At 42.6% G+C, this 23341-nt stretch overlaps 1 protein-coding gene across 1 annotated transcript in view; it reads left to right on the top strand.

Annotated features, from left to right (window-relative positions):
* Positions 1 to 22959, top strand: part of arid3c (AT rich interactive domain 3C (BRIGHT-like)) — a 104450-nt gene extending 81491 nt beyond the window's left edge. Inside the window, exons 7-9 of the mRNA XM_037097956.1 lie at positions 19010 to 19300; positions 21048 to 21137; positions 22569 to 22959. Of these exons, the coding sequence (XP_036953851.1) occupies positions 19010 to 19300; positions 21048 to 21137; positions 22569 to 22741 (554 nt within the window). The 3' untranslated portion in view covers positions 22742 to 22959. The remainder of the gene's footprint in view (positions 1 to 19009; positions 19301 to 21047; positions 21138 to 22568) is intronic.
* Positions 22960 to 23341: the final 382 nt, after the last annotated feature.

Below are 23341 nucleotides of genomic sequence, written 5' to 3'. Positions count from 1 at the left end.
ATTCATAATGTCCATTGGGAGTGTTAAACCCGGTCTTCCATTCGTCCCCCTCTCGGATCCTGACCAGGTGATATGCGTTGCGAAGGTCAAGTTTGGTAAACACCTTCGCCTGCTGAAGCTGGTCGAAGACCGATGTCATCAGAGGAAGAGGGTATCTGTTTTTAATGGTAATGTCATTCAATGGACTATAATCAATGCATGGGCGTAATGATCCGTCTTTCTTACCCACAAAGAAAAAACCCGCTCCCGCGGGTGATGAAGATGGCCGAATGAGTCCTGCTTGTAGAGAAGCAGAGATGTAATCGTTCATTGCCTTCTTCTCGGGTCCAGAGATGGAATATAGTCGCCCCTTGGGAATGGTAGAGCCGGGGATCAGGTCGATGGCGCAGTCGTACGGACGGCGAGGAGGGAGAGACAAGGCTTTAGTTTTGTTATATACCTCTTTTATATGGTGGTAGCAGCTCGGGACTGAGGTCAGGTCCGGGTATTCGGGGTCTGTGACAGGGTTAGTTGAGAAGAGATTTATTTCGGTAACAGGTTCATTCAAGCAACGGTTAGTGCATTCCTCCCCCCATTCTCTAATCTGACCGCTTTTCCAGTCGACGTGAGGATTATGTAGAAAGAGCCATGGTTGTCCCAGAATCAACAAGTGGGAGGTGGAGTGGAACAAATGAAACTGGATACTTTCGTGGTGATGACCAATTACCATTTCTATTGGTTTGGTAATGTGTGTGATCATGAAAATGTCTGCTCCATTGAGGGAGCGCGCTCGAATGGGCCTAGCTAGATGCTCACAATCAATGTGTAATTTCTGGGCCAAGTTCCAATCCATGAGACTCTCGTCTGCTCCTGAATCTATCAGAGCTTTCATGTTCCACTCATTGTTTAACTTAACTTGGGTAAGTATACGCACAGTCGACTTAGCAATCTGATTAGAACTCACCACCGGTATCTTCTTAGCTGGACAGGAGCTGACGAGGTGACTGATCTCTCCACAATAAAAACACCTTCCTTCTTGGTGTCTTTTCTGGCGTTCATCAGGAGATAATCGAGCCCGTCCTAACTGCATGGGCTCTTCGTCAGCATGCGTCTGGACGTTCTCTGGGGCGATTCGGTGCGTTGTCGGCCATTTTGATTCTTGTGGAGTCGCCGATCGCTCTCTGTCGCCCCGTCTCCCTTCGCGGTGTTTCCTGAGCTGTGTGCGTCGATTATCTGTGCGTATGGCAAGAGCTATGAGAGCATCCAGGCTTGAGGGAAGATCGAGTGGCACCAATAAATCCTGGATATCTGTTGAGAGACCTTTTAAGAAAGTGTCATAGAGGGCGGCGTTGTTCCATCCGCTCTCCGCAGCCAGTGTCCGGAATTGAATGGCATAGTCACACACAGAGTCTCTACCTTGCCTTAAGGTACTTAGCTCCTGGGCCTTTTCTCTGTCGGAACTCACCGGGTCAAATGTTTTAGTTAAAGCCGTTTGAAATCCTGTGATTGTTTCACATACCGTGGAGTTGCGGCTCCATTCGGCCAAAGCCCAAGCTTTGGCTCGTCCGGTCAGGTGAGATATCATAAACGCCACCTTTGCTCGTTCTGTGGGGAAAGCTTGTGGCGTAAACTCAAAATGAATTGAGCAGTCGATCACAAATGTTCGGCAAAGACCTGGCTCACCGGCATATTTCGTGGGGGGCGCCAGCTTACAGGAAGCTCCTCCGGAAGTCGCTGGTGGTTCCGGGGTGACTGGAGAAGGTGGAGCTGGCGTGGTCGGGTTTTGTCGACAGAGTTGTCCGATAAGCTCTTGTAGCTGGGAGGAGAGATGTCCCATGTTGGCCGCCATGGCAGTCTGGAACTCCTCCTGACGGTTCAAGCGAGCTTCCTGGGTCCGCAGCGTTTCGGAGAGTCGTTCTGCCTCCGCTGAGTCCATTGCTGGCCAAAGTATACTGTCAGACTCGGGCAGAAAAGAGAACTCAGATGCGGAAATGGCAGCAGTAGTGTCAAGTTTTATTATTCTGAATTTGTAACTCTCCAGCAAGAATGACAATTAAAACTCTATGAAACTCTGCGAGACAAACAAGACAAACAACATGAAACACAGAAAAACTGAAAACGCTCCCGCAGGAGGAAAACCTACACTGTTCTTGAATATATACATAGATATCAAAATTACAAAATAAAAACTCTCCGAAGAGAAAGCTCAGAGGCTATGAAAATTAACTACTCTTTCTTAATAAAGTTATCAACAAAAATTCACTCGTGACGAGGAAAACAAAAGGCTGTAAAACTTCAAACTTCAACTCAAAATCCTGACCAGAAAATACAAATCAAAATCACTCTTCTCGAGGATACAAAATTCAGTAGAAATAAAACATGAACAATACTTAACCAACTATGAATCAAACTCTCAACAAGGCGTGGAACAAGGCTGTGATCAATGGCTTCGGTAGACGACATAAAGACGAAATACTTTGGCACAGAGACAGGGGAAGAAGCAGACTTTATACACATGAGGAAGGGGTTCACAGGTGGAAACAATCAGGGATTAGGGATGACGTCAGACCATGGACACAGGAGGAAGGGTAAGTGACCTGAAACGAAAGGAGAGTTATTTTCAAAATAAAACAGGAAGTTCACAAGACAGATACCAAGACGAGACAACCTCACCACGATGTGACAATATTATATTATATTATATTATATTATATTATATTATATTATATATATTATTTACAGAATGCATGTAACCACAATGCATGTAATCCAATGTAAATGTGATCCTACATGCTCATCATGTTGTGCTAGCTATCTTATGTGTTCATGCTCTAAATATTGGCTGTCAATCCAAAGTGAGATTAAGAAAATATCTGGGATTGATTACCATTAAATCCACAATATTTTCTACTGGTATCATACATAAAAAAAAAAATGAACACACAATTTTACAAAAATGGTTAGATGAAGAGCCCCCAGACATTATGGTGTGGTATGTAAAACTTATGTCTATATTTTCATATGTGCTAAGAGATACTCTCCAGATTTTTTAAGGAATTGATCCTCAAGAGCAATATGCCTGAAAAAATAATGGTAAGAGTTTTTGTTATCAAGTAAATATCTGAAGTATGTATAAGACTATAATTTGTCAACCATTGCTAGTATTATTCATGATGTTTTGTTTTGTTGGTTTATTTTCATGTGATTGTGTCCTTATTTTGAGGCTTTCCTTGTAGCTTGTCATAATTGTAAGAAAATGAGAGAAAAAAGAAAATATATATGAAATACAATGTGCGTACCAGATAATATTGGTGTATGAGTATTGGCGCATGATTTCCGTCTTGAAAGGGCAGTCTGAATGGGGCTTTTGTTACTGGTGATTCAACTGGGTCAATTTTTAAGCAGTGGTAAGTTATTTTTTTATTTGTTTACTTTTTTTTTTTTTTTTTTTTTTTTTTGGAAAGAGAGGGGGAGAGGTAGGGCCCAGCCACTCCGCCCCATCCGCCCCCACTGAGTCTCCACCATGCCCCAAGAGAACCAGGCAGGAGCCCACGCTCACCTCCACCTTCAACCAATCCAGTCCGGCCCCACCCTCCACCTTTATTTTGTTATAATGTCATTTTCATGATTATTGTTAAAAAAAAAATGGAAGAGATATGATATATATGACATGGTAATAACAGCAATGATAGTAATGACAGTGATAACAATCATAATCATAATATTCAGTCATGATTCTATTAATAATAATAATATTAATAAGCACAATCAGCAAAATGAGCATAATAATAGTAACAATTAACAAACATATTCATGGTAATAATGAAAATAGTGATAATATAGTAATAATAATAATTAGAATAAGGTGTGTGTGTGTGTGTGTGTGTGTGTGTGCGTACGTACGTGCGTGCGTGCGTGCATGTGTGTGGGTGGATGGGTGGGTGTGTGTGTGTGTGTGTGTGTGTGTGTGTGTGTGTGTGTGCATTTGTTAAACTGTCATGTTTTGAGGTGTCAGGAATGTGTGCGGCACTGGTGCTGGTGCAGGCCAACATCGAGGAGTGGAATGGGGACCATCTTTCTGTAAAAGCTGTTATTTTGTTGTTATTGCAAGCAGTGATTTTTTTCCATAGAGATGTGTTCCAAGAGAAGATTAATCCAGTGATTGATGTTTATTGTATTTTTTGATTTCAATATAGGAGAACTGTTTTCTTTGAGACAGTTAGAGAGATGAGCAAGCTGTTAGTATGGTGATTGTTTAAGTGTCTCCTAGCAGGCAAAGCTGTGGGGATGAAGGGATTCTGCAGTCCAGTATGGTGGAGAGGTTTTTTGTGACAGAGTTCCAGATATAGTGAAGTGGTTGGCAAGCCCAGAGTGCATGAAAGTAATTATCTGTTGTTCCTGTTTGCATTGTGAGCAAATGTCTGTGGTTACTAGTCCCATTTTGTGCATTTCATATTGTGTGATATGTGTTCGGTGGATGGTTTTGTATTGGATTAACTGAAGGTTTGTATTGGATGTCATTGCAAATATACAGTATTTGTATTCATATCTATCCAAAATTCTGATGAGGGAGAGATGTTCAAATCGGCGTTCCAGTGGGCTATTGGGAGCGTTATTGAATTATTTGAAGCTAATGTTAGTATGTTGAATTTGGAGGTTAATTAATTGAAATTTCTAAATAGAATTATGTTGTCAGTCATCTCAGAGGGTTCAAGTCGGTTGTCATTTATGTTAATTTTTGATTTGAGCATGGATTTAAGTTGTGAGTTATTTAAAAATGGATGTCCATCAATCCTGTGGTTCTGTATGAGGTCCTTGAAATCTATAAACAGATTATTGTTAAAAAGATGGCAGAGATGTCCATCCCATCCATCCATTTTCATCCGCTTATCCGGGGCCGGGTCGCGGGGACAACTGCCTGAGCAGGGACACCCAGACCTCCCTCTTCCGGGAGGATCCCAAGGCGCTCCCTGGCCAGCTGGGCGACATAGTCACTCCAGCGTGTCCTGGGTCTTCCTCGGGGTCTCCACTTGGCGGAACATGCCAGGAACACCTCCCGAGGCAGGCATCCCGGGGGCGTCCGAAACAGATGCCCGAGCCACCTCAGCTGGCTCCTCTCGACATGCACTAGCATGTCCTGGCAGAGATGTGTGATACCTTTTTGTGCCCATGTGTGAAAATCAGGGTTGGCGTGTATTTACATGGTGCTGGAGTGGAATTAAAAATCTTGATGACTTTCCACCAGGCTGACAGAGTTGTGGAGATTACTGTTTTTGAAGCAGGGATGTCATTTGATGGCTGTATTTAGGAAAGGTAGATCTGAGAGTGTGATGTTTTGGCAATAGTGCCGGGGCACTAATACCATGAGGTTTTGTGGTTTTTCCAGTAGAAAATAGTAGTGATAGAGTTGATAGATTTGAACCAATTGTCTGTCGGTATGATGGGTAGCATTGAGAAAAAGTAATTGATGTGGGGGAGTATTTTCATTTTGACTGTGGCAGTTCATCCTAATAGAGATAGTGGTAGATTCACCCAGCACTGGAGATCATTAGGGTTCTAATTATAATTATTAAGGCTTGAAGTTAAGGTTTATTAAGGCTTGAAAATGTTAAGGCTTGAAAATGTTTTTGGGAAGGCCACGCCCCTCACACCGTAAGTCTGACTGACTGAAATTTGACACACAAGTGAAGATCTATGTGCTCTACAAAAAAGCCTCTTGGACCATGAAGCTCCGCCTACTTAGATGTTTTGCTAATTTGCATAATGTGAAAAACAGTAAAATTAATAGAACTTTTGAAAGATTGACTCTATCAACACCAAATTTGGTATATGGCTTTCCGCAATGGGAGGGGCTTAGAAATTAAATGATCGGCCATAACTCCCACATCCTTTGCCCTGTCATCACAAAAGTTGGTGCATAAGTTCACAACAGGACTGGAAATCACCCAATCAAAGCATGTCGGGCTCAACCTATAGGGGCGCTATAAATTCTACACATTTGTATCTCAAAGACCATTGGACGGAATTTCACCAACTTTGGTATGCATGGTTTAGACGCAGGTATTAATTAATATCTTGAGTGCCATGTGGCGTGGCCTATTCATCATTAACCCTCATCTTTTGCATTTTATTAATTCATGGCGAGCCGGAAGGACCCAGAGACACAAAACTTAGTATGCTGAGTATAAATGATGTCCAAATGCTGCTCCAAAAATTTGATTCCAATCAGATGGGGGCGCTATAACAAAGGGTGTAATATTCAAAAGGCTCTACCCGCCAAGCCATAAGTGCTATTGACTTTAAATTTTTCATACATGTCCTCCTGATAGTCCTTTACAAAGAAGCCTCTGCACCATGAAAGCTGCTATTACAGATTTTTTTGCTAATTTGCATAATTATCTCCACATTTCTCCCAAAATTATCATGATCGTGGAACTGTGATTACTTAAACATTATAATACCTATTGAAACTTTATCAAATTTTAACAATTGATGTGTATTTCAAATCATGTTTTAATGTCTAAATAAAGTCTCTATGTGAAAGTATCGCACAAACGCCATTAGCATGTAGCTTAAAACGTAACTTGGAGAAATCTGGGTCTTATCATGGCTATGTGTTGCACAGATCTTTGAGGAACATGACGGCCGATGTCATCAACTGCGGGGGATGAGGGCCAGGGTGGTCGGTTTGGGGTGAAAGAGGTTAGAACCCGCAGATTGCCTCTAGCAGTTATATTTTATAGCTGAAATTATTGCTTTCTCTTTTTTACGTTGTAGTTGGCTAGTTAAATATTTGCTTGGTCTATTGCTATTTTCGAAGTTGTCCTATTTGGTTGTTGTCTCAAAATTTATTTTTGTTTGCTTATAATTTCATCTAACTGAAATTTAGTATTATGTAGCTCCTTTTTTATTTTTTTTGTTGGGGTTGTTTGAATAGTTATTTCATTTCTTGTTCCAGATGTTTTTCTAGTTCCTGTTCCTTTTTCGATTTGTTGAGTATGATATTATTTGTCCTCTAATTTCTGCCTTACTGGTTTCCCATAGTAATGAAGATGAAATTTCCGGGGAGTCGTTCATGCCATGAAGGATGCCCACTCTCTCTATACAAGAGTAGTGAAATCAAAGTCTTTGAGTAATGAGGTGTTAAAGCACCAACGGAAAGAGTATTTTACAGCTGATTCAGTTTTTATGGACAGGGGTCACCAATTATGAATAAATGTATGATGGTCTTGGATACCTTACATTTGTATTACTGTATTGTATTACTGATTAGAAAGAAGTCTAGACGAGAGAATGATTGATGTAGTGGAGAAAAATAGGTGTATTATCTGATGATGGGTTGCTCAATCACCTTAATTATAACTGAGCAGTTAAAGCCTCCATTCCATACATCTCCCTCAGCTTCTGTTTCCACTGCGCCACTGTAGGTGGCCGTGGCTTCCTCCATTTTATTGTCACTATTTTATTTGCAGTCATAAAAAGTCTGTGTAACAGGTGCTTTTGTTGTATGTATCGTCAGGAGTCAATTCGAAAAGAAACTGACTAGCGCCGAACAATAAATTAATCTCCAGAACTGTATCGATCTCACTCTTTATCTCCTTCCAAAAAGGAAGCAGCTTTGGGCAGTCCCAAAATATGTGTGAGTGGTCGCCAACCATCCCACATTCTCTCCATAAGCATAATGCAGCTGGCTCATCTACAAATTTGGAAACCACCGAAGGTCTTCATCTTCCAGTCAAACTCCATCCATCCATTTTCTTCCGCTTATCCGGGGCCAAGTCGCGGGGGCAGCTGCCTGAGTAGGGACATCCAGACTTCCTTCACCCCGGACACTTCTCCTAGCTCCTCCGGGAGGATCCCAAGGCGTTCCCAGGCCAGCCGAGTGACATAGTCACTCCAGCATGTCCTGGGTCTTCCTCGGGGTCTCCTCCCAGTGGGGCGTGCCAGGAACACCTCCCGAGGAAGGCATCCAGGGGGCATCCGATATAGGTGCCCGAGCCACCTCAGTTGGCTCCTCTTGATGTGGAGGAGCAGCGGCTCTACTCCGAGCTCCTCCTGGGTGACAGAGCTCCTCACCCTATCTCTAAGGGAGCGCCCTCCCTGCGGAGGAAACTCATTTCGGCCACTTGTATCCGGGATCTTATTCTTTCGGTCATGGCCCAAAGTTCATGACCATAGGTGAGGGTAGGAACGTAGATTGACTGGTTTTGGCTCAGCTCTCTATAGTCAAACTCCTTTCACAAATTACTATTAATACCCTTATGACATCCAGAGCATATCGTTTCCCACTCTCCATCCTCAATTATAACATTAATCTCAAGCTCCCATTTGACAGGCTTGGACAGAAAATAGGACTCAGATGCAGAATGATCAAAAGTACAATCAAATTTTATTAATCTGATTTTGATACTCTCCAGGACGAATGAAAACAAACGACTATGAAAAATTCTGAAGACAAACAAGACGAACACCAGGCACCATCCTACTTTCTTTTACCGGCTTGACCTGGCTGATGTGAAATGTGGGATGTACACGTAGGGACCGAGGCAGACGTAGACGAACCGCTGCAGGTCCAATCTTCCTGATGACTGGGAATGGACCTACGAAACGAGGAGCCAGTTTCTTAGATGTCACCTTGAGGTTGAGATCCTTTGCTGATAGCCAAACTTTTTGTCCGGGCTGGTAGTCAGGAGCTGGACGCCTTCGCCGATCTGCATTTTTCTTCATCCGATCTCCCTGCCGGATGAGAACCTGTCTGGCAGCTGCCCAGATGCGTTGACATCGTCGAATCATGGTGAGGGGACCGAGACTTCCTTCTCATTGTCTGGAAATAGAGGTGGTGAATAACCAAAAGCACAATGAAAAGGAGAGAGACCAGTAGCCAAAGTGGGTAATGAATTATGTGCGTACTCAACCCAGACCAGATGTTTGCTCCATGTTGAGGGATTCTGGTGTACCACGCATCGGAGGCCGGTTTCCAACTGTTGGTTTAGGCGTTCGGTCTGGCCGTTTGCTTCTGGATGATATCCCGATGTCAGACTGGCTGTGGCTCCAATTAGGTTGCAGAATTCCTTCCAGAATTTGGATATGAACTGGGGCCCCCGGTCCGAAACAATGTCTTTTGGGAAACCATGAATTCGGAAAACTTGCGTCATCATGACTTCTGCCGTTTCTTTGGCTGACGGTAGTTTAGGTAGTGCAATAAAACGTACCATCTTGGTGAAACAATCCACCACTGTGAGGACCGTAGTGTTTCCCTGAGAGACCGGGAGCCCCGTGACAAAGTCCAGCGAGATGTCAGACCATGGTCGGGATGGGATGGGCAGTGGTTGTAATAGTCCAGTTCGAGCTTTGGATGAAGACTTGTTGCGAGCACAGACCGAACACGCCTCTATGTACTCCCGGACCTCCGACTCCATTGCTGGCCACCAGAATCTCCGGGAAATGACGCACATGGTTCGTTTTACCCCCAGATGGCATGAAAGGAGCGAGGTGTGAGCCCAATGAATCACCTGTGGCCGTAGCTCAGCGGGTACATACAGACGATTGTCGGGACAGCCACGAGGCGATGGAGCTCCACCATTAGCTTGCTTTACCTCATTTTCTATAGGCCAAGTCACCGCTCCTACCACACAGTTTAGTGGCAGGATAGGTTCGGTTTGCTTGGTCTTAGGCTCGGGATCAAAGAGTCTGGATAGCACATCAGGTTTCACGTTCCGGGATCCCGGCCTGTAAGACAAGGTAAAAGAGAAACGGTTAAAGAACAGCGCCCATCTGGCCTGGCGAGAGTTTAATCTTTTGGCCTTTCTAATGAATTCCAAATTTTTGTGGTCTGTCCAGACAATGAAAGGTATCTCAGCACCCTCTAGCCAATGTCGCCATTCCTCCAACGCTATCTTTACTGCCAACAGTTCTCGACTGCCAACGTCGTAGTTCCGTTCTGCTGCGGATAGTCGTCGGGACAGGAAGGCACATGGATGCATCTTACCATCTTTCTCGGATCTCTGTGACAGTACTGCTCCTACTCCATCATTAGATGCATCTACCTCCACCACGAATTGTCTCAGGGGGTCCGGTAAGGTGAGGATGGGTGTGGTGGTGAAGCGGTGTTTCAGTTCCTGGAACGCCTTTTCAGCAGCAGCGTTCCAACTGAACGGGACCTGGGTGGAGGTAAGAGCATGGAGAGGAGCAGCTGTTGCACTGAAACCTCTGACAAACCGCCTGTAAAAGTTAGCAAAACCGAGAAATTGCTGCACTTTTTTGCGGCTGTCTGGGGTGGGCCATTCGGCTACAGCGCTAACTTTAGCCGGATCCATCTGAACTCTTCCAGGGGCTACAATGAAGCCCAGGAACGAGACAGTCTCGGCATGAAATACACTTTTTTCAGCTTTGACATACAGATCATGTTGGAGCAATCTTTCAAGAACTTGGTTTACATGACCCTGATGCGTGGCAAGATCAGGTGAGTAAATCAGAATATCGTCCAAATACACGTAGACGAACTGGTCCAGGAACTCTCTGAGTACGTCATTTATCATAGCCTGAAAAACAGCAGGTGCGTTAGTGAATCCGAAAGGCATGACGCAGTATTCGTAGTGCCCACTGGGGGTGTTGAAGCCTGTCTTCCACTCATCTCCTTCCCGGATTCTGACCAGGTGATAGGCGTTGCGAAGATCTAGCTTGGTAAATACTTTTGCCTGTTGCAACTGGTCAAAGACAGATGTCATCAACGGAAGTGGATAACGATTCTTTATAGTTATGTCATTCAATGGGCTATAGTCAATACATGGGTGGAGCAAACCATCCTTCTTACCCACAAAAAAGAACCCAGCTCCTGCTGGTGATGAGGAGGGACGAATGAGTCCAGCTTTCAGAGAAGCAGTTCATTCATAGCTTTTATCTCGGGTCCGGATATGGAATAAAGTCACCCCTTCGGAATGGTAGAGCCCGGAATCAGTTCAATGGCACAGTCGTATGGACAGTGAGGAGGCAGCGACAATGCTTTGGCTTTATTAAAAACTTCCTTGAGATGGTGGTAACAACTTGGGATGGCGGTCAGGTCCGGATATTCTGGGTCTGAGACAGGGTTAGTAGAGAACAAATTTATTTCGGCGACTGGTTCAGAAATACAATGTTCGGTGCATTCTTCCCCCCACCCTCTGATCTGGCCACTCTTCCAGTCTATGTGGGGATTATGGCGAAAAAGCCAAGGCTGTCCCAGAATCAGAGAATGAGATGTGGAGGTAAATAAATGAAATTGGATCTCCTCATGATGGTTGCCAATTGACATTCTAACCGGGTTGCTTATGTGAGTGATGACAAATATATCGGTCCCATTGAGCGAGCGTGCACGAATGGGTCTGGCTAGAGGCTCACTGTCGATGTGTAACTTCTTGGCTAAGTTAGCATCCATTAAGCTTTCATCCGCTCCTGAGTCAATCAGTACCTCCATGTCAATGTGTGAATTAATGGTAACTGGTGTGAGCACACGAACAGCAGACTTAGCAACCTGGTTAGAACTCACCCCCTGGGTCCGTTTGACTGGGCATAAGTTGACGAGATGACCAGTTTCTCCGCAATAATAGCATCTACCCTCCTGTCGTCTTTTCAGCCGTTCCTCCGAGGATAAACGAGAACCATGGGTTCTTCTTCGGATCGTAGAGAGAATTTTTCCGGAGGCACTCGATGCGGCGTCGGCCATCTTGATTCCTTTGGAGTGGTTTGGGGTTCCCTGTCGCTTCGTTTACCTTCACGGTGCCTTCGGAGTTGCGTGCGACGGTTGTCCGTGCGAATGGCGAGTGCGATGAGTGAATCCAGATCGGTGGGTAAATCCAAGGGAACCAGCAGATCTTGAATCTCCGCCGATAACCCCTTTAGGAAGGTATCGTAAAGAGCAGCATCGTTCCATCCACTCTCAGCAGCCAAGGTGCGAAAATGAATGGCATAATCACAAACCGAGTCTTTACCTTGCTTTAGGGTGCTGAGTTCTTGCGCCTTCTCCCTGCTAGAACTCACGGGGTCGAAGGTTTTAGTCAGCGCCGTCTGGAATCCGTCTATGGTCTCGCATACTGTGGAATTTCGACTCCATTCGGCCGAAGCCCAAGCTTTGGCTCTCCCGGTTAGGTGCGAGATCATGAACACCACCTTGGCTTGGTCAGTCAAAAAGGCTTGTGGCGTTAATTCAAAATGGATTGAACAGTCTATTAAAAAGGATTGACAAAGTCCAGGCTCACCGGCGTACTTAGTGGGAGAAGCTAGTTTGCAAGGAGCTCCTCCGGATGCCACTTGTACTTCCGGGGTGGCTGGAGAAGGCGGGGTCAGAGTGGCGGAGCTTTGGCGACAGAACTGTCCCAGCATTTCCTGGATCTGGGAGGATTTTGATACTCTCCAGGACAAATGAAAACAAACGACTATGAAAAATTCTGAAGACAAACAAGACGAACAACATAGAACATGGAATAACAAAAAACGCTCCCGCAGGAGGAACCTACTCTATTCTAGGAAATAATCTTTGATATAAAATATTACAAAACAAAACTCTCCGAAGAGGAAACAATAGGCTATGAAAAATAACTGCTCTTGTTTTATCAAAGTTAATCAACACAAAATCACTCACGACGAGGAGAAACAAAAAGCTATAAAAATTCCAACTCAAAGCACAAAATACCTGACCAGAAAATTACAAAGAAAATTCACTCTCCTTGAGAGGCAAAATGCAGATAAATAAAACAAGAAATATACTTATCACGACAAGGTTCAAGACTGTGGTTAAAGGCTTTAGTATGCGACATGAAAGACGAAATACTTAGGCGATGCAGACAGGGGAAGACAAAGACTTTATACACATGAGGGAGGGGAACACAGGTGGAAACAATCAGGAATCAGGGATGACGTCAGACCGGTGACACAGGAGGAAGGGCAAGTGACCTGAAACGAGAGGAGAGTTACTTACTTAATAAAACATGAAATTCACGAGACAGATCCCAAGACAAGACAACCTCACCGCGATGTGACACCATTTATTTTTTAAATAAAAAGTGTTATCTGATGTATCTAATAACAAATTTCTGTATATGTGGGAGACATGTTTTTGTTTGGTACTTGATGTTTAATTCTATTAATAAAGTACATTTCTGTGTGTGATGGAGCATCTTTGATTGTATTCCAATCTGTATGACTCGTGATATAATGCCTAATCTGAAAATATCAAAACATATCACTTCGGGGTAAAAAGAATTTGTCTTGGAGATATGAGAATGGCTGTTCTGTTGTCACAGAACAACTGGTCAATAAGTTTTAAGCCCCTGCCCGCCCACCTTTTAAAAGCAACATCTATTGATGAGGGGAGGAAATCCGGGTGTCCAGCGATCTACATCGCCCGTGAAAGGGCAGACGTTCCTCTAATTCTCTTTTGGACAGTCGACCATACTTTTAAGGTGTGCTTCACCCATACATTTTTGATTACCATTTTCTTTTGGGACTGTTTGCTCAAAAACTCTAGGGCGGACAGAGGTATAGCTGGCAGCGAATTCTGTTCTATGTTTACCTCCTGTCTCTGTGTCATTATTAATCCAGGCTACCACTGCTGTAAGTTGCGCTGCCCAAAAATAGTATTTTATATTGGGGAGGCTGAGTCCACCCCTGTTCTTCTGAAGAGTGAGTGTTTTAAGGTGAGTGAGTGAGTGTCTCTCCCAGTTGGATCCTGACTGGGAGAGACTGAAACAAGAACAAGAGTCTGGGAAGCAGATTCATTTTAACAGTCTCTACTCTACCCAAAAGAGATAGTGGTAGAACATCCCATCTCGCCAGCTCATCCCTAAATGCTTCAAATGATTTTTTATAGTTCACCACGTATAGTTGTGTTACTTGGGGAGTTAGTGTGATCCCTAAATACCTGAAACCCTGTTTGGATCTGCGAAAGGACACTATATCATCCAGCTGGCAAGGCCATGCCCCCGACATCATCATCGCCTCTGATTTACTCTGATTAACTCTATAACCAGAAACTAGACCATATTCATTAAGATTTTGCAGAAGAGCTGGGATTGAGTAGACAGGGTTTTCAATAAATAATTATATGTTGTCAGTGTATAGAGCTATTTTATGTTGATGTCCACCCTCATCTCTTAACCCTCATATAAGAGGGTTACTTCGAATCAATTCCGGGAGGGGCTCAATGCTGAGAGCAAACAGGACTGGTGAAAATGCATCCCCCTGTCTCGTCCCCCATCCCACATCAAAGAACTCAGAACACTGACCATTAACTCTGACTCTAGATCACAGGTTCATATAAAACACTCCAATCCAACTCAAAAAAGTATTATTAAAGCCCATACGGGCCAGCATTTGCTCCAAGAATGTCCACTTCAGCCTGTCAAATGCTCTCTCAGCATCCAGGCTGAGAAGCAGTGATGGAGTCTTTCCATCAGAAGCAATAGATTGTAGCAATAGATGTAGATCTTTGAGAGGTAATTCTATTTGTGTCAGGGTGTTTAATTTTAGGTACAACACAGTTCGATTGAGCCTTCCTTAACTGAAATGCCAGAGACCTACTTACTTCAAAACCCATTTCATAATATTTCCTTTTCACAAACCTGAGCATTCCCTCTGCTTTATATGTGAGTAGATCCTCAAATTTGTGTCTCTCCTGTTTTAACAATTCCAGTATATTCCCCCTTCTTGATATTTTATGTTCTCTTTAGCACCGTCCCATAAAATAGACGGAGTAACATTTCTGCTATCATTTATAACCATATATTCTTTTATCCTGTCACGTTTCTGTTGGATTAGGGGGTCATTCAATATTGAGACATTAAGTCTCCAATATCTGAATGGTTTTTCCTGACCTAAATTTATTTTCATCTTAATGGGGCCATGATCAGACAAGGTTATAGGTTCTATCTTGCATTCTGTCACTCTGTGTGCATCAGCCTTTGAAACAAGAAACATATCTAATCTGGAGTAACTCCCGTGAACCTGTGACCCATATGTGTAATCTCTGTCTCTGGGATGATGATAACGCCATACATCCATAAAGCCCAATCCATCCATCATTCCCCGAACAGTAACTGATTTTCTAGATCGAGGTCCCTTCTCAGCAGGTAATCGGTCCATACTCTGATTAAGTACACAATTATAGTCTCCCCCAACCACTATGATTGCCTCCCTTTTGTACGCCAATTTGGATGCTATTTTCTTAAAAAAATTTGGACAGTCCTCATTTGGTGCATACTGGTTCATGAATGTAAACCTATTGTCCCCAATCATATCTATCACCATGATATATCTGCCATCGTTGTCTTCCAATACCTTTTCGTTGTTAAAATAGACATTACTTCAGAATAGAATAGCAACCCCTCGTTTTCTCCCTCGATATGCACTATATATTTGTTCCACCCAATCCCTCTTTAATTTAAGGTGTTCTACCTCAGACAGGTGTGTCTCTCGTAACATTGCAATAGAGCAGTGTAGAGCTTTAAGTTGATTGAGTATTTTCATTCTTTTAATCGGGCTTCCCAGACCCTTTATGTCATAGCTAACCAAAGTCAAGCCATTCATATGACACTACTTTTAATCCTTGCTATCATAATGCCTTACATTCAGTTTATAAGTCCCAAATGCACTGTCACCGTTTGTAAAAGTCTTCTCAGTTGTCAAGGAAGTAACACACAAAATAACATGTACAGTTTCCAACCAAGAACATCAGAAAACACACACATCAACCTGGCTTCCAAGTCCTCAACTGGCCTATCTCCAAGGATGACCAGTCCCTGTGTGGAACTGGGCAGAGGGTTGCGGAGTCCCTCCGGGATAATGTCACATTGTGCAGCAGTCCCACTCCACCAGGTAAACTGCTGCGGCCTTATGATGGCTAAGTGTAAATAACTCATATCGAGTCAATTGCAGCTGATGCCACCACCCAAAACGACTAGATTATATGCAATTATTACATTCCAGCTTGGCAGAATATACAAAGAAACAGGTATATATGAAAAATAGTAATATGGACTTGAAACAAATCTTCAAAAATACATGCCCCAACAACATCACTGTAATGGGAGGGTAAGGGCCGCATTAAACTTAAGTCCATCAAACAGAAGATTATTCACAGCTTTACAAAGCTGTTTTAAAATAAGAGGAAAAATAAAATCCTTACTTCCCGCATCACATGCCCAGACATTTCAGGGGAAGAAAAACCTGCAGTCTTTCTCCGTAAACATGCCAACTCTCCGTCCACCTCGTTTGGTGTCCCGTCTCTCCCACCTGTGCCTGACCAGCTCCTGCTCCACTTTATCCTGCTCGTGAACTCGGACCTGGATCTTTAGGTCTCTTAGTACCGGCGCTGTGTCCATCACCGTTTGAAAAGTTTTTTCCTCAGAGTCCACTGTCATCCTCAGCCGTACCGGGTACATGCACTTCACTTAAATATTTTTGTCCTTCAAACTGCTTAACAACGTATCTGACCTGAGCGCATTTCCTCTGCAACTCATGTGAGTGGTCATTATCGAAGTAGATCTGCCTCTCATCCATCTTGACTGTGTGCTGTTTCCAGGCTTGCCGCAGGATCTGTCTCTTCACCACGTAGTCCACAAACCTAATCACGATGGAGCGGGGGGTTCATTGTCTTTCGGCTTCGGCATAGGAACTGCGCTCACTCAATTCTGATGTCATCTTCAGTAAGCGGCAAATCAGTCTCAACACCTTCAACAGTAGTTTTTTAATGAAGGCCACGATGTCACTTCCCTCACTTGCTTCAGGGACCTGGTACAGCCTTAAGTTTTGCCTTCTCACTCGGTTCTGAAGATCCTCACACCGTTCCACAAGTTCCGCCTCACGTTGTAGTAGGAAGCCGATGGCTTTCCCCTGAGCCGCGGTGGTCTCCTCCAAAGTTGTTATACACTCTTCAGCATCATCGACCCTTTTCTCAAGCTACATTAGTTGCGTACTCAAACCTCCAACTGATGTTTCAAGTCTTGTGAATGATTCCTTGGTTTGGCCTTTAAATTCCTTTACATCCATCCTCATCTGCAAAATATCCTCCCATATTCCTCGGTTGGATTGGACAATAGATTGCTGCATCTCATCCATGTTTTTAGCCGTAGCTTCAGCACCTTTGCTAGTGCTAGCTACGTCAGGCTTAGCAGGCTTGTTAGCATCCATTGTTTCTAACGACTTTTCCTCCGCTTCTTTGTTTCTAAGTTGATATCTGGAGAGTCTATTTGTCATTTGTCTCTGCGGTGTCGTTGAACATGTTTTTGCAGAGTTTTAGTTGAAATGTCTTCTCAGCAGAGCTCAAACTTTGCATCCTACACGAACATGGCGCTGCCGGAAGTCATCATGTATTGTTTTAATTGTTCAGTAGAGTGCCAGGATCGTAAATTGCCTGCGGTGCTTGGTTGGCCAATTGTAGGGTTAATTACTGTATTGAAATCGCCACCGATTATGATATCTGTAGATTCTTGTAATGTGAAGAAAAATGTGGTGAAGAAGGATGGATTGTCGGAACTGGGACCATACATGCTGAATTGTAAAATTTTCGTTGTAGATGGATGCAGTGATTATGATGTATGACAGATGGGTTTCTTGTAGTAAACATATATCTGCCTTTAGTTTGATAAGATGGTTTAAGAATCCTATCCTTTTGGGCCAGGCACGGAGCAGTGATAAGTTAATGTTGCTTAAAATGAATTGATGTCTTCTTGGCTTGGGTCTTTTCTGGTGTGTATACATTGGCATAAAAATCTCTGAAATTTGTAATTATTTCTTCTGGTGAGTGTGTGGCTCCCACCACATTACCTCTACCTCCGCTGTTCTCAGAAGCTGCAGCACAGAGGTAGCAGGTTTGGGAACGAAAGGGTGGCCACTGGTGAGTGTTGGTGGGTGGAAAGAAAAGGCACGTGTGTTCTGACATTTAGGGATAGAAAAATAGGTCTATCTAGCCATCATAACTACTCACTGTGTCTATTTATAAATGAGGAAGTATAATGGTTCTGAATGGAGGATGCTCACATGCACCAACATGCACACATGGCCACACAGGCTATCCAAAACAAAAACCAGAGAAGTTCAATACCAACTCACACAGTGGAAGTGTGACATCATTCTCTACTCAGGATGTCTGCACATCATTACATCTTCACATAGCACATAGTTTTTCCAGAATATCTAGTGACACTGAATTTTATGAACAATATTTAAATTATTTTGTTGAAAATTTATGTGAACAATGCCAACAACAAACATTTGTCATATTGTCTGTTGAAATTTCTGTGAGATTCATCCTTTTTTCTCACACAAATGACAATACTATTTTGTGAAATTGTAGCATGCCTTTGCAGTTGATCTGCAAGGCTGAATCATTTAATAAAATCAATAATTTGGATAAACAAATTCAATTAAAATCTTCCACTTCATATTTCATGTTGTCCCAGCATGATTGACTGATTCATCTTTCATCATGACAGCCTGTGTTGATCATTATAGGACCCAGGGTGTACTACAATTAGTACTACAAGTACTAATTTTCATGAAACTGCCCATATTCTTAACATACATAGTTAATTTTTCATGTGAAATATTCTCAGATGTGAAGTTATTGATTAAATAAATACAAAAACTGTAAATAAAACTCCAGAGTGGTGAGCTGAAGAGAGTCAAGGCATCCTATGGCAGCTCCCCCCACATACTTTCAATTCTTGCACATGAAGTATACATCCGAGTATTTCACTCATACAGAAAATCTGTATACTATGCAGTTGAACCAAGCTACATACTCAACTTGACGTCAAAGTTAGAATAAATAGTATGTTAGTAGAATTTTTTTTTTTTACAGACCCCAGGAAATTCATTCTTCCTGACACATTGAAAAACAGCAATGTTCCGTCACCACCAGCTACCTACATTATCAGACTAATTTAAGGACAGATGAGAGAAACTGTTTCATACATTTACATGACATAAGACATGTATAAGCATAAATATTTGTGTTTAGAGATGAGGAAGACATTCTTAATCGCAATTTTCTATCCAGAGGAGCCCATGATGGCAAGCTGCCTGCCCAGCCACATCGCTCTCCCTATGTCAGCTGCTGGCTATCGCACAGTAGCCATGGTTGCCCCAGATATAGCAGCTCAGTCGGCAGAAGTTGCTCAGGCGACAGCCCTTGAGCAGCTCAGAGAGCAGCTAGAGAGTGGTGAACCACCAGAGAAGAAGATGATGACGGTGGCAGAGGAGCAGCAAAGGATCATGAAGCACACCCTGCAGCATAACCTGATGGCAATGGCCACCCAACTGCCCCTCAACATTAAACTCAACAACAGAGGTGAGACTCTCTCAGGTTTGAGTTAACATAGAGTCTGTGTTCTCTGGAGCCTTATCATATGTAATACTTCAATATTATTTTCCACCCCAAGCCCTCTGAAATGAAATGGATAAAGTCTGTAAAATGTTTTTATCGAAGTTATTCCCAAATCACTAAATGCATTTCTGATTGCAGAGTATGACAATACTACATAATTGTAGAGTATGAACTCCGCTGGTTGTTAAAATCTCCAAATTCTCAAAAACAATACAGAACATGATCTTTGTGTTCTCAATGGTAATTATTGATTGGGCATTAGATCTCCTGAAAAGAGCCAAACCATCATTCAGTGTATTCTATTAACAAGTATTGTGTGTGTATCAAAGCCTGATATATGTTATTTCTCCATGCCATAGAACTCTATTATTGTCCAAAACGCATCAATGAGCCACACTGTTGCACTGGATGCCATGAATACCATGAATAAACATATCTGCCATATTTAAATTTTGGGAAACCATTCTGCTGTCCCAAATACTGTCTTGTTTACGTAATGTATAATCAGCTGCTGAAAATAGTCTTCATTAAATAAGTAATGTTTAAGAGTGACGGCTGTTTTTGTAAATTACTGAACCCCCTTTTTTTAAATGAAACTATATGTTTTTGAGGCTTTTATTATTATTATTATTAATAATGTCTCCAGTTAGAAACCAGTGGGTTTGGTGCTGAGTGCTGCAGGTGGGCAGACAGTGTTGAGAGATGGACTAACACATTATTGGTTTTGGTCTTGTTCTAAGTTATCTTTAACTCTCAGTTTAGTTCAAAGTTACTTTGACAGATGAATGTGCATTTAATATAACAGAGCATTTCTTGAAAAACTCAATGTGTGTCGTCGCACACAATTCAACAGTGTCACTCAGCAGAGACAGCTAATGACCCTGCCAGAGAGGCTGTCTGAGACGCAGCTGTGAAGCCCATGAACCACTAATGTGAACATAGTTCAACATATAGCATATAATTTGAAACTCAGTTTCATGTTATGAAGAAGTTATCTTGACCACAGGCTGAAATCACCTTGTCATGAATAAAAATGCCTTTATTTTTGCTTTTTTGCTTCAGCCAGCACAGCTCATGACATGCCATGAGTCACATATAACTTAATGATAGAGGCTAAAGGAAGAATAAGGAGCCTATCTGCTCAAGTGTGATATTTCTGTCCGAAACTCTCCCTCTTGTATATTAGTAATAATACTCGGTTTTGCTCTTGATGTATGATGGAAAAACAAGTAATAATCTTTCTCAGATTAATTCCAACGCTGGTCGTCTGGCTCTGTCCCTCACACATAAACACTATTATTTAAAGATTACATCCAAACACTATTATTTGTCTCAACCTTGATGCACTTAGACAGATATGTTTGTGTTTACAGAGATGATTTGATATTACTGCAGCTCACTGAGATCACTGAGTGTTTTTTATTGGTGCTTTTTCTTAAGAGCTTACTGTTATTTTAGAGCCAGTCACATTTATTCAGCCAGGTTTCAAACTGTGTGCTGTATGCTTCATCTTATTGACCTGTACAAATGGCTGTAACATCTTTTGACAGTATTTCTCCCCAGAACTCTTTAATAAAGCTCTCCTTATCCTGTCACTCACTGAATCATCACCAATACTCCATCCAGGCACTCCTCTGGCTTCTTCTGTTCCCTTTCTAAATGCTCATATTGAGTTTTTCTCTCTCTCGTTCTCTGCCTCCTCTCTTGACAGATGATAGACAAGAGACCGCATTGAACCTGTCTACCAACGGCATTAGCAGCATCAACATGTCAATAGAAATAAATGGAGTTGTCTACACAGGTAAATAGAGGGGGCGTTTGCTGATGTAATTGCAGGCAGGAAATTCAATAAGTTATAGCAGCACCCTGGTGCTTAGTCCTCTACGCAATTTGATGTCTTTGCTATAAAATCTATCATAATAAAGTGGCAGTCCAATAGAGTTAAAAAAGTTAAATATCTCAAAATTGGGCCTGTGGGTTTGAGGTCGATGGGGTTCATTGTCTTATGTGCATGTCTAGGGTGTCTGGTGGTTTGTATGTAAAGGAAGGGAGCTTGTGTCTTGTGGTAATTACTGCCTCTCTGCTTTAACATAGGCCACTCATGTCAGTGTATAGGCCTGGTGGTCATCACACCATATCTGAGCGCCTTCCCTGAATGATAAGCAGCTTGATAGCTGACTTGATTCCGCTCATCCTTTCAACACTGACTGTGAAAATAGGGTACAGAGCCACCATAACGCCACTCATAGGTTAAAGACTCAAAATGAAGGTGAATGTAGCTTGAAAATAAAGCTCTGCATCCTTTGTTTTGTTAGCACTCACAAGAGACTCTTCTTTCAGTTATCCTCCAGTCTTTTCTTTTTACCATATCTATTCTTCCCCAATTCTGTGCTCTTCTCAACTCCTAGTGTATTCCTCCTGAATATGACTGTTGACTGTTGTCGGCTGTAGCTTAGTGGGGGTGACTGTAGCTCAGTGGGTGATTAGAAGGTCACAAGTTCGAATGCCGGCTCCCCTGGGTGGAACTGAGTTACATGTCGAAGTATCCTTGAGCAAGATACTGAACCCCAAAGTTGCTCCTGATGTGCAGATGCCATCAGTAAGGGTCCTGCGATGAGCTGCCAACTCATCCAGGGTCTACCCTGGCCTATGCCCATTGTGTGAAACTGGATTTGGCCCCAGTAAGCCCCGCAGCCCCCTTAGGGGGAAACGTCCCGCAACCCTCATGGATAAGCGGAAAGAAAATGAGACGAGAGAGACTGTTGTTTTATTATCTTTTTGTTTTTATTATCATCATGACCAGATATAGACATAGATATAGACATTTAAACCATAATGAAAGTTATGATGAATGTGAATCTAGCTAATCTCAAACTGGAATATGGAATGGAATGTGTGTGCAAGTGATCATTCTAACAATCAAAAAATATCCAAGCATATATAGTGGCTGGATATGCATATTATAGAAGAGTGTAGTATTGGTTTCTCTCCGAGGAGCCTTCTACTTTGAATATGTGAAGGTAGTATGTCCAACTGACAGTGTACTACACTGTGTTTAATGAGGGAAATAATGTTTACCTGGAAGGTATTATGGATAATGTTGGGCAGTTGTATGATTTGTAGTAAACAATGAATTACATTTTTTAAAAAAGCCCTTGCATGGTCCTTTAAGAGCTGATGCCAGGACCATGTGGAATTTGAAGCTGACTTACACTTGATGTTTGTTCCTCAGGTGTCCTGTTTGCTCGGCAGTCAGCCATAGCAGTGATGACAGGACAGCGTGGGAGCAGAAGCAAATGTCAGAATCAGGAAACAACAAGTCCCAAACAGCCCCGGCCCTCCTGCTCCTCGTCCTCTTCCTCGTCTTCTTCCTCACTCCTGGGGCACCGAAACTCCTCTCCCTGATTTCCCTGTCTCCCTTCACCTCGTTACATCCTCTTCTTACCTAATCGGGGAGGAGATCCATTTTCTTCTCAAAGCCACAAAGCAGTTGGAGAAATGATCATCAGATAAACTTCAGTTTAATGTGGCTTTCTCTATCAGAATACTTGTAAGTCTAACAACGCTTTGGAAAGCAGCAAACTTGTAAAACAACAAACCAAACTAAATACTTAAACAAGAGATCTGCCTGCCCCTCTTATTGCCTCTCCCCCTGCTCTGAATTACCAGTGTCTTTCCAGGACATTTACCAATGCATGTTAACATTGTCCTAATCATCAGAGACATATGGAACAATTCAAAAGCATGGCTGCCCACCAACTTAAGGTGCCACCTGGATAAAAGACCTCCTATTGTGCACTACTTCAATCAAATAACATAAGATGGCTCAGAAACTCAGAAACTCTCAGAAACTGCTTACAGCTGATACCAAAGAAGAAAAATGTTGGTTTAACATGTACTGTACAGCATGTACAATGGCCTTTAATGACAATGATAAACCCTGAAGATTATAGTTGGAATACAAACAGAAAAAGCACATCGGACGTAGAAGACTTATGACAAAAT

This window comes from Acanthopagrus latus, chromosome 5 (assembly GCF_904848185.1).
Source record: "Acanthopagrus latus isolate v.2019 chromosome 5, fAcaLat1.1, whole genome shotgun sequence".
NCBI lineage: Eukaryota > Metazoa > Chordata > Actinopteri > Spariformes > Sparidae > Acanthopagrus > Acanthopagrus latus.
Note: the sequence above shows the minus strand (reverse complement) of the source record. Positions and strands in the feature narration are given on the sequence as shown.